Source organism: Sesamum indicum, linkage group LG14, assembly GCF_000512975.1.
Source record: "Sesamum indicum cultivar Zhongzhi No. 13 linkage group LG14, S_indicum_v1.0, whole genome shotgun sequence".
Taxonomy (NCBI): domain Eukaryota; kingdom Viridiplantae; phylum Streptophyta; class Magnoliopsida; order Lamiales; family Pedaliaceae; genus Sesamum; species Sesamum indicum.
In genome coordinates this window covers 2,880,233-2,892,918 of record NC_026158.1, presented here as the reverse complement: position 1 = coordinate 2,892,918, position 12,686 = coordinate 2,880,233, and the positions used below count along the sequence as shown (strand labels likewise).

Below are 12,686 nucleotides of genomic sequence, written 5' to 3'. Positions count from 1 at the left end.
GAGTTTAGAGTGAACATGGGGTTGCCCCATATGCGCGTCGTCGCCCGCCCATCCTAATGCTATCGTGGGTGTGGGGCAAATGTCTCAACCTTAGGACATATTTTTTTTGCAACAGAAACATTTGTGTTTATCCAGACATGATCAAAAATAGTTTTTTCAGTCAAAATATTTTTAAAAAATTGCATTTAACAGTCTTTAATTGTTTGATTGGCCGTTCCGGCTGTTTTTGCTGAGGATTAATGTCCGAATTTATTTTGAAATTTACTACCTAGTTGCTGCTGATGCCTATATAAGTTTGGATCCTCTTCATTTTCAAACACACCATCTCTTCCTCACTTTATTTTCTCTCTCAGGCTCTACCTCTCATCCAAATTTGAGCTCTTGTTTCAGTAAGGTTTGCGAGTGTTTTTCGAGGTGTTCTTTGGTATAGTGCAATACCGGTAGAACTAAATCGTCTTATCTTGGAAGAAGTTGCGTAATACCCAGTGCACTGTAGACGGGATGTATAATTTCTTCAAAGTAAATCGAATATTTCAATGATTCAATTAGTTTTCAGTTTCGGAATGAGAGTTGTTATAATACAACTCTCATTGTAAGTTCTCGGTTTACATTTTTTCGTTAAAACAACATCTCTAACTGCTTTATTGTTTATTTGTTCCAACGTGGTTGTTTGTATTTTTTATTTAAAAAACTTTCACTATATATATGTGATTGAATTTCAAAACAATACTATGAATTGTTGATTAAATAACAGAAATAAAAGTAAAAGTAACAATGTCGATAAACGATTAATTACATAATATTGAAAAATAAATTAGTAAGAGATTCAGTCATTTTTTGGATTTTTTAAAAATTTTAATTGAACAAAAAATTGATATTTTTATCTGCAATTATATTTTTTTTATTATAATATTTGGCAATCCTTTTTCCTAAACTTTAACTTATCCTTACAACATTATTCCAACAAAATGTATTTCTCTTTCTCTTACTTATTTATTAGCTTTTTCATTTTTAACTTTTCAATACAATTAGCTCATTTCTATGTATAATTGTTGCTCCTTTACTAAGTTAGAATCCAACAATTTTAAGGTCTTACTTTAATTGATGTCTATTCAATATTTTTTTAAGCCTACCCATATATTTGTTTTAAATATGATTATTTGTTTTAATACTATGTAAAGTTAAATTCTTCATCTTCTCACTTCAACATATTCTTATATACAATATCTCTTTTTTTTTTTTTTTGATCGAATACTATTTTCTGATTTCTTGAAGATTTGTATTTCATCACATTCTTTAAAGGGAAAATTGCAAAATAGCCCATTGTTTTGTAGCTAGGAAAATTGTTAAAATTATGTGTGTCAATTAAACAGTAAAAAAAGACTTTCTATAATTATAAACCCTGCAAAAAAATCTCCTAAAAAATAAAGAGTTGGCTATACGTGCTATAAATGAGAGCGGAATAACATTTTGACCTATTACCAATTTTTGATATCTCTGAATGGACAAAATTACATCTATCCTATTATCCCGTCTTTTCTTTTTTTGGGATAATTCTTTACTTTTTCATATTTTACTGAAAAATATATAAATACAATATAAACAATTGATATTCAACAATATTTATGTGTAAAATTAGTATACATATAAAAATATCAAATTTTTAAAATTAAAATACATAATTTTATTTCTAAATATTATTAGTTAATCTGATTTTGTGTTGAATATATTTTGAACTTATACTATTTATATAAATTAAGTAAATAAAATTTAATGTTTCACTATAATTATATTTAAACTAGAAAAATACATAATTAATTTAATTCATTATATTAATTTTTTTTTTCAAATTAAAAAATACAATAAATAAAAATAAATAAATTATTTTTTTTAAAAAAAAGAATAACAAAACAACGTTGTCTTCCCCAAGTCTCCGCCTCCGCCTGTTCCCGCTACCTCTCATTTCCCTCCTCTCCGCGGCCACTCACCTCCCAAATTTGGTGGCGATGCCCTGATGTAGGTAGCGACGGGCGCCATCAGCCAGATCTGGACGACTACACCCATTGCCAACCTATGTAGAGTGTAATGAGAAATTAAAAATTAAATTAACGTCGTTAAGTAAAACAAACGGAAAGGGAGCTAGCGTGTATAATATTTTAAAAAATACAAGGAATTTTTTGCCTATATTTTTAATATAGAGAATTTTTAGCTGAATTTCTACAATACAAGAGGATTATGTTATGCAATTTTCCCTTCTTGAAATTACATTTTGTGATACTTATTAGTACTATGTTCTCTATTAAATAGTATGTCTACAATTTAATACACAAATCGCATTATTCATTATTTTATGAATAGCAATTTATCTCCTTGTGATATTGAAAATGAACACATTACCCTTCTATGAAAAAATTATAGCAATTTACCCTCCCTATACTTTTTAAAATGAAGCAATTTACCTCCCTGCTTCATTTTAAAAATCATAGGGGGGTAAATTATTATATTTTAAAAAATATAAGGAGGTAAATCGTTATTTTTTTTTATAAAATAGTAATTTGCTCATTTGCGATATCACAATGAGGTTGCTTGCATTTTTCCCATTTACCTTCACATTATAGTGACCAAAAAATAATTTATATTTTATAAAATCCTTTTTTGAAAATTAATTGGATGAATTTTATTTATCCTTTTATTTTATTTTAGCTGGAAATATTTTCATCCTTGAGTTATATATACGCAGTTTAGAGATATTAATTCGGCCTACTAAATAATTATATATCGGAAGTTTAGAGAAATTAGGAGTACTAAAGAGTTTTCTTCTTCAATAGAATTTTATTTTATTTCTTAATTAAATCTTATTTATTACACTACATAAAAGTTGTGTTTTCACTCCGATTAAAAATCTTGATAAATCAATACTATTAATTACAACTAAACAAAATCAAAGTAAAAACTTATATTTTTATCACGGTTCATCATTATTCGTCGTGAATTTTTAGCCATATCCAAAACGTTAGCTATGGCCAGCTATACTTGTAGAAACAACTGCTAGTGGCCATGACGAAGCCGTGGTTGGTTTAAATTTACCATGATTATTTTTTTTTTGACTATATATAATAATTAATTATAGTGAAAAATTATATCTTTTCTTCGTATTATTAAAAATATTATTTAAATAAGGATATTGGTTTCTTTTCATAAGAGAAACAAATACTTTGTATTCATACTTTTATATATAGTATAATATCATATATATATGATATGATACTTATTGATACTGCAAGCTCATCAAGCTCCGACACAGCCAATGGCAGCAAAGTAAAAGCCCACACAACCAACTGCCCCTATTATGTTATTTGCACACACAGCTCAATACAATCAAAATGGGGTCACTCTCTCCCCCAATTCACTCATATTCTTAGTGTGATTGCAGGCCATCCATAAATGGGAGAAATTATGCTTTTAGTCGCATAGGATAGGATGGGGATTCGACACTTTTTTAATTTTTTGTTTCACGAGATTTTTAAAATAATCTCAAAAGTGAAATTTTTTTGATATGTTTAGTTCTATGCTATATTGAACAATTGTCCCAAAATTAAAAAAACTCGGCACTTTTAGTCTTGTAAATCCCGTAAAGCATATGACTAAACGCATTGAGTTTTCTCAACTTTCAGATCATTTTTTAAAATTCCGTAAAGCAGATGACTACACGTGTCGAGTTTTTTCAATTTTGGACCATTTCAAGAATTTCGTACGTAAAGCAGAAAACTAAAAAATTGAACCCCGATCATATGCGACTAAAAGCGCAATTCAGCCTCCATAAATGCACACGACAGCTTGGGTGCAACACCAGCTGTCTCTTAAACATCCATAAGAGGCAGAACAACCCCTTTAAATTACATTAACATTGGTGCAAAAAGAGTGTCATTGACAGAGGTGAAACCTCAGCTTCTTGATATGAAGTTTGCTGCTGCTCTCATTTACTGCCTGCATTATTTTCAGCCCCCCTCCATCAGTTTAGGGCTTCTAACACAACTACTTCTCTGCCACAGCAATCAGTGAGCTTAAAAACTAGGTATTATTTCTTGTGGTTGGCTGCATCCCTGTCTTCTTGAGCTTCCGACGGTCGAGTCGTTATGATTCCGTCTTGGTATGTTGCACATACTTGCTATCGAACGTGGAGGTGATCCGTTCGTGTTGAAAAGAGTTGGATGGTTTCCGATGTTCGGGTCCAAACTGATAGCTCCACTTGAACGGGAAAAATCCACGCAATCCGCTCTAATATTACAAATGAGCAAATTATCATTTTATGAAAAAAAAAATTAGCAATTTATCCCTATAGTTTTTAAAATGCAGGAATTTACTCTCCCTATATTTTTTAAAATCAAGCAATTTACCTCTTTATGTAAGAAGGTAGTTGCAATATCACAGGAGGATAAATTGCATTAAGTCTCGACTTGAATGGACAAATTGGATTTTGAACGTAGTTCAAATGAATTTACGTTAGGTGAATTTAAAATTCATAACAATACTATTAAAAATATAGCTGAAAATGAGAATTGAAGCATTTGAAATTCTTTGTAATATATAATTATTCAAACAAATAATGGATACTGTAAATTTGAAATTTTTTACTCTAATCCATCAATTCAAATACAATATCATGTTTTCCCTCTAGAAAACTGGATACGAATCCAGAAAATCTCACAATAGTCTGTGAAACACAGTGCACTAGAAAAAAATTACTATTGACTAATATTAATGGATATAGCTAAAAATTGTTGCAAATAACTATTATTACCCATAGTTTAATAAAAGTAATGCCAAAAATTAGTTTTTTCAACACGGAAAAAAAAAATAAATAAAAACTACAGCTAAGAGCCATGATAAAAAGTATTTATCATGGCTTGACAAATATTTTAGCCACCTTCTCAAAAACTATGACCAACATCTGGCCGTGATCAATAACTATTCATTAATATTATTTATTAATGTTTATGATAATGACTCATAATTAAATATTATATTTCTTATATCACACACGTCAACAATTCTCTTTACTGTGAACTTGGCTCTAATGCAAGATTATAAGACTCAACCGCTAGTTCTACAAAAACAAGTGAAGGTATTGGCAAAATGGTGAAAATAACACTTTTCATTCCGTATTTTGAAGCTAGTACACTTATCGTCACATGTATGTGCCAATTAACTATTCATTTTTTGGAATAAAGACATGATATTTTCCATCAAAATACTACCGAAATATAACGAGAAGACTAAAAAGTGAGGATTTTAATAACTCATGGGACCATTAATAAAAATTCTGTAACTAATGAAACGGAAAGTATATTAACCTTAATATACGGGCTCAAAAGAAATGCAATTTCCCCACAACACTGCAACTTAAAATTTAAATTGTAAAGCATTCAAGTGCCTTATTTCTACTGTGGTCCCAGCAACAGTTATTGATAACACCTAAAGCAGTTTGGCAATGACAAACAAGCAAAGGAGAAACTTCAAGTAGAGAGTCCGGAAACATTAGAAAACTAATTACTATTGGTTATGATTTTATTAGTTATGGATTGAAGTCGCAGTAAATAATTATTATTAATCACAGTTAAATAAAAATCGATGTAAAAACTTAACTTATTAACCATGAAAACTGTATTTGGTCATGGCAAAGTTTTTGCGGTAATCACGACTAACAACCTATTACGAAATATGTAAAGGAAAAACTGCAAAATCTCTTATCAGTCAGAAAACTGGCCTATACTCAGTTTCTTATTACCACTTTTACATACCGATCTTGTAATAAATCTGGAGACGAGGTAGAATGATAGCTATATGTTGGGGTGTCCCATGTCCAAAAAATGTGCAAAGATTTTAAATTTTTGCAGCTGGTCTTTTTCACAAACATGGAGGGTTTAAGATAATAAAAAACAATAGCTTGATGCAACAGTTTAAATGCTACCAACAACATACAACTAACTCACATACTTCCTCACCTGCTTATATTTACTTCAGTGTCTGACAGCTCTTTATATACACCGCTCGGGCTTGGGCCATCATCACCATCAAACACTCTGTCTTGCTTGTCTTTCGATCGTTTCTTGCGGGTTTTGAAAGACGCTGGCGATGGAGAGGAAGAGAAGTAAGCCGGCATCAGTGCTTCTGTGGGCTGCTGTGGCTGCATTGTTTTCCCAAAACTTGGTGATGCCTGTCGTGTCTGCTATCGGCTTTGAGGATCAGAAGAACTTCTTCTACACTCCGGTTCCTAGCACAAGCACTCCTCCCACAGGTTATCTATGTTTGCATGGACATATCCTGCCACACTTTCATATACACACAAACACATAGAGAAAGCATGCCAAACAGGCAGAATATTGATTTTGATGTTTACGCTGTTTCTTGCATCATGAATTGTGTTGTCTTTAGTTTTATACCATCTTTTGCCACTCAAAAAAATTGAGGGCAAGTGCTTCTGTGAAACTGTGCGGCTGAAAGTGCAAAATTCCGAACTAACATCTCTGTTTTCCTGATCACAGTTTCGTATACCCCTCCCTCACATGGTTCGGAAGGTGGCCATGCACCCCCCACACCCTCGCATGGCAGCTACGGAGGTACACCACCGGCTAACTGTGGTAATCCAGGGAGTGGAGGGCATCATGACCCTAGTCCATCGCCACCAAAAGGAAGCGGCAGTGGGTACTATCATTCTCCTCCAAGCTCAACCCCAAAGACACCAACCATCGTTAGCCCACCAACTGCTCCAAATGTCGTCCCAAGAACTCCAAGCACTCCCAGCATCACAATACCATCACCGCCATTTCCATTCGATCCAAACTCTCCACCTTTTACTTGCACGTGAGTGAAAAATTTCGTGTCTAAATAAATTGTGAACTCATGAACTCTATAAAGTATCATCCACTATGAACCGAACGCTGTAATTGTTTTAATTTTGCCTGTAAAATGCAGTTACTGGAGGAATCACCCAACATTGATATGGGGTCTGTTTGGCTGGTGGGCAACAATTGGCAATGCATTTGGCGTGACTAGTTTGCCGGGGACTGGAGCTCACATGAACTTGCTACAGGCTCTTTCAAACACTCGTGCAGACGGGGTTGGAGAACTCTACAGGGAAGGCACAGCTGCTTTGCTCAACTCCATGACACACCCCAAATTTCCTTACACAACCACACATGTCAGGGACAGCTTTGTTGCTGCACTAAGCTCAAACAAGGCTGCAGCAGCACAAGCACAGCTCTTCAAGCTGGCAAACGAGGGTAGAATCAAGCCCAGAGCCTGAAAATTGGCAAAACATTCGTTTATGTTACAGCTATATAGCCCCATTCAGTTTGGTTTGTGCTGCATTTATTTCAATTATGTTGAGTTATTCAGGATGAGAACTTATTCTTATTTCACTGTAACTTTACAGATTCAAGACTTATGCCAAAACTCATGCTTTCTCATTTAAATTACAGTAGCGGCTGGTTTGCGTTGCACCTGTGCACTAATCATTACCTTCAGTTTTCAATATCCATATTTTTGTATTTTCATGCAACCCAAAACAAGAACATTGCCGGTATTGGTAAGAAGAAAAACTTCCATCTCATTGTTGTCTGCATATTTTCTTAGTTAAATAAGTGTTATCCGAGCAGCATAAGCAGCCGACAATTTGAAAAACTGTGATGGACAAACACGCCATCCACACTCAAATGTCCAAGAACTGTGATCAAAATTTGTAGTTTGGTTGTTTTTGCTGAAACCAACAGGAATTTGGCTATGTTACCTTAGAACTGTCAAGTCCCAGAAGAGTAATTTTAGCCGTCTTATCACTTCCAAGAAAATGCACTCTGCCATTAAATTAGGTGTGCAGAAGATATTCCTTTGGTGCATTTGTGTATGGACTAGGCAACGCTCCATGATGGATGTCACGAGATCTGTCCATGCAACATTGAGAAAACAAGACAGTCTGACTTTGTAGATATGCACGAAATCTGAAAGTAAGAGACTTAACTTCGATTGGATGTCCGAGCAAGACCATAGCATAAACTTGCAATGCCACCATACCTTCAAACGTCTTTGTATAGGACTCAACCCAAAACATCAATTTACGTTGGAATCAGGCAGGTTTTCTTAACTATGTGGTACTTAACGACGAGGGGTTTGTCATACAAATTTTGAATTTCTAGTCTAGTTCAATGGACCTGGACGAAGAATATACTCAAGACCACATCTCTGTTAGTCAATTAAGAAAGAAAGAATATACATTCAAACTACTGTTTTTCTCGGAAGACATTTGCATATACTTTTTGCATTTGAATAACATCACAAACATGTCGAAACGTCCTCAGACGGTATAGTGATTTCAAGCATGAAGCTTGTTTCTCTAAAGTAGCTCAAAATAAAAGCAAAGTGCTGTAAACGCCTAATCCCACAGCGGTTATCACTTTTTATATCCATTACCGCTAACATGTTATGCTGATGCTCAGATCACATGCCAGATTTTCTCCAATGCTTAAGAAGAACACATCATCTATGTCAGTATCACAACCGTTAACATCACTAACAGGGCCGTAAACATTGGACCACCATCTCATTTGCATCATAACTGTTTCCACATTTTAACTTTGCCCGATACATGTCAGGCAGCAGATGTCACCTGCTTCCAAAACGAGCTGCTAAAAATCTAACAGGCAAAAAACATCTAACTTAAACTGCAGAACAGAGGAAGAAGAAAGAGAAACAGCACAGATATTCATTTGTTAAACCTCTTGACGGAACAAAACATCGAATTTGCAAAATCACAGGGGGAAGGAAACTGGAAACAACTGTGTCATTAGTTTAGCCGATAGTTTCAGGTCAACTCAAGATCCAATTTCAGGGGAATTTTGATCCAATGGATGAAGTTACTGTTTCATTGCTCATATAATCGGACATTTAATGCTGGTGAACTTAACAAAAAAAATCATGCAAGCAGAAAATAGTTCATGGCACAGTAACTATAAAGAAAAACTACAAACATATAAAGGTAGAAGTCAGAATCACAATGAATCTTGAATATGAAACTAAAATTGATAAAACATGTTAAAGAAATCGAAATCGATGTAGATCAAACAGCCATCTGAGGCTTCTCATTTTACTGCTGTCTGAGCTTCAGGGTTACTGCATGAATAATGTTTGCTAGATTGACAGTAAGTCTCCAACTTAACATGAGCCCTACAGTTCCATTATCTTTTGAGTTTACTTTATGTCGCAATTGGTGTTTATTTTTCTAAGACGGTAGCATGTCGATGCACATGTAAATACACCGCAAGTGCTTAAGCAAAACAGAAGGATAAAACAAAACTTGGAGCACAAAACACCGAAGGGATACTTCCGCTTCTCAGACGGTTCTTTTTCCTTTTTTCCGGCATTCACCAATTGGCCTTTATCTGACATTGAAGCGAAAAACGGCTACGTTCAAGTCATCGAACAGAACTGGACCATTTTCAGTCTTCAATTTACAATTATGTCCATTGTAAATCACATTCATATTTATCCTACATGTCCTGAAGCAGAAGACAACCTTAATGTCTGAAATCTGAAGTGCTCTACCTCACTATCCAACTGATATTTTGACAAGTAGGGCCCTACAAAATAATAAGGCAGGTATATAGGAACTATGCTGTATTCTGCACATCTGTAATTCTTTCAGTTCTGATCTAGTGCACTTTCTTCATGTTCTATCAACCGAGTATAATAAAATTGCATTGCTTGTCTATTTCCAGAGCACCTTTCTCCATGATTATCAAAATTATTTGGTATCGCGGATAATATCCGATGTTATAATGATATATATTTTATTCTTATGTATTAATTTCTTATATAAGTGCTTCTATAATTAATTTATCAATGTAATAAAAATTTTGATTTGTAATATTATATAGTAATTTGTAATACTTATACTTTTTTTTATAATTTTACTATTTTTTGAAAAATTTTCGAGTATTGTATAATATTTTGTTTCGTATCGTCCGATCGACATCGCAACCGATGCGATACAATACGTACTAACATTATCGTCTATACCGCGACTTTAAACCATGTACTCCACATGCTTGCTGTAGTAAGTTTTTCGCAGCATAATTCAGCACTTCTCCGTATGTGGACAATATCAAAAGTATTAGATATTAGAGAGTTCAATATCAGTATGAAAGAATATTAATAGATTAAACTCCCAGTAATTTGAAAAATTATATCTAGCACTCCTTAAGTTTGCTTCCGTTGTAACAAATAAGTCCCCCGTTAGTCAAAATTCACTGAAAAATTTATTTGACATGTTATAAATCAGTAATAAGTCAATCGTAGGTGAATATAGATTGTTTCTGATTTTTTTGTTAATATCAACAAATTCAGTGAAGTTTAACTAACGGAGGGACTTTTTGCTAGAAGAAAACAAACTTCTAGATGTACTTTCTCCAATAATAAAAGATTTACGTGTAAGTACACCACAAACATGAGGGGAGGGGTTGTAATTATCCCTAAATTAAAAGAACTCGAGAATTGCCAGTCACCGAGAGCAGCTAAACAAATAAAATGAAGCTCACTCAGTCAGGAATGTAATGACCTAAACTTTGACTGGAATGTAAAGATATTCGTAATTACACAAAACAATATAATGAACAAAGATCAATTTGCTTCATTTTCAGTGGCTTCTGAGTCTTGTTGATTAAGGTTAAAATTGGAAACAAATTTGCGTCATGATTTTGAGTTCTATTGGACGCGTGTGGGTATTTGACTCACTTTATGTGATTAACTGTCTCACTTTTATATGAGTTATTATTATTTATCAATATTACGACAACCAAAGTTAGTTGCTCTAAGGGTTAAGGCTTAATATATAAATACTACAAGTAATCAGATCATACTCGATGCATTTGCATAATTTAGATTTTTATTATTATAATTTATTTAAAATTAAAATTAAAGATAAATTGAATAACTAATTCAAAAGTGAAAAAATGAACTAAACTTGAATATGAATAAATAAAGAATTATTGATGGAAAATTAATTTAATAGGTGTAAAAAATAGTACATTTCAAAGGGAAAAAATGCAAGCAACCCCCTTGTGACATCGTAAATGAGCAAATTATCCTCTTATAAAAAAATAAATAGCGATTTACCTCCCTGTTTTTTTTAAAATACAATAATTTATCCCCCTATGAGTTTTAAAATAGAGCAATTTATCTCTTTATACAGAGAGGTAAATTGCTTCACTTTAAAAAGTACAGAAGGGTATATTGCTATGAGGCGAGGGGTTCTAACCACATTTCATATACATTTAATAGGGTAAATTTTATATATCTGTGATACGAAAAATAGGTAAATAGTTTTCTTGTACAAAATAAAACATCACTTTGCCTCTCTCAACGTTTTAAAAAAGTATACAGTATCCCTCTTCACGTGAGTGGTGTTGTGGACGCTCGAATTTTTTTTTTCTTTTTATTTTTATTTCACAATTGTTGAATTTTATTTAATATAAAAGTTTGATTGTTCATATTTTATCTTTAATAATATACGGTTCAAATCAAATGTTACTTAAAACTATCAGCGACACCTTATTTTTCTAATGCAATTGTTGGAAAATTTATTTTCACATATATAATCTATATATAAATTTTATAAAAATATTAACAAAATACAAATAATTATATATAAAAAAAAAACTGTCATCTTCCTCCAACCCCCCTCCGCCTGTTTCTCCACCTCCTCCTTCCCCTTCCCCGTTTTAGATTGGCGATTTCCCCCATTTTTTTGTAGTTTTTATAATCATTTTATAGTTACAAATAAAGTAAAATCGCATCCAAAGCGCGTGATGCACACCACGTGTGTGTGAAGAGGCACTTTGCACATTTTTAAGAAATTGAGGAAAATATATTTGTGTTTTTGTTCAAATAAGAGGGTTATTTCCCTATCACAGATAGATAGACTGTAATTTTCTGACATTTAATATATTGATTAAATAAATCCGACGTAAAAAATATTTACATTGGAGTTTTTTGTTATTTTTTTTTCTCTTTACCTATTCTTCCAAACATATAATTTCTCTTTCTGCTATCCAATTTTATTATTCACACTTCTTCCACAATATCTTTATTGTAATTAATCAAAAAAATAATTTAGTAATAAAATATAAAAATACATAAATATTTTAAATTTCATATAAAATATATTTAAGCACATATTCATCGAGTGTGTCTCTGTTAACGACACTCATAAAAGGTAGGAACGCAAAAGAAATAAGAATTTAATTCCTCAAAAAAAGAAAAAGAAAGAAGGAAAACGAGAGGGTCATTTAAAGAAATCTGTCTAGTAAAAAGTTTTTCTAAAAAAAGATATAATTATACTCTCTTATACGTAGACTTTCTGTAATTTAAAAAATTACATCTAGTATTTTTAAAATTTATTTTCATTAAAAATAAATTCATCCGTTAATCAAAATCGATAATCCATTATCCTTGCATCATTCACCATTGCAAACAACAATGTAACCACCTACCTAGTATTGTAGAGCATCAATGTGGTGGGCCCAAATGGGCATGTTGAAAGCTAAAATTAAGGTAGGCATGATGGGCATCAAGAAATTTGCAAACATGGCTTTTTCTTTACCAAAATTTGTCAAAATTTAATCCCCACACTACAT

At 32.6% G+C, this 12,686-nt stretch overlaps 1 protein-coding gene across 1 annotated transcript; it reads left to right on the top strand.

The window, feature by feature from the left end:
* On the top strand, window positions 6,067-7,502 carry LOC105176844 (protodermal factor 1). Its single transcript, XM_011099776.2, has 3 exons — window positions 6,067-6,298; window positions 6,546-6,864; window positions 6,976-7,502. The coding sequence occupies exons 1-3, from the start codon at window positions 6,136-6,138 to the stop codon at window positions 7,304-7,306; spliced, it is 813 nt and encodes a 270-aa protein (XP_011098078.1). The 5' UTR covers window positions 6,067-6,135; the 3' UTR covers window positions 7,307-7,502.

Coding starts and splice junctions, on each gene's coding strand:
- LOC105176844 (XM_011099776.2), top strand. CDS start 6,136: ATGGAGAGGAAGAGAAGTAAGCCGGCATCAGTGCTTCTGTGGGCTGCT. Junction 6,299..6,545: donor CACAAGCACTCCTCCCACAG/GTTATCTATGTT, acceptor TCCTGATCACAG/TTTCGTATACCCCTCCCTCA. Junction 6,865..6,975: donor TCTCCACCTTTTACTTGCAC/GTGAGTGAAAAA, acceptor TGTAAAATGCAG/TTACTGGAGGAATCACCCAA.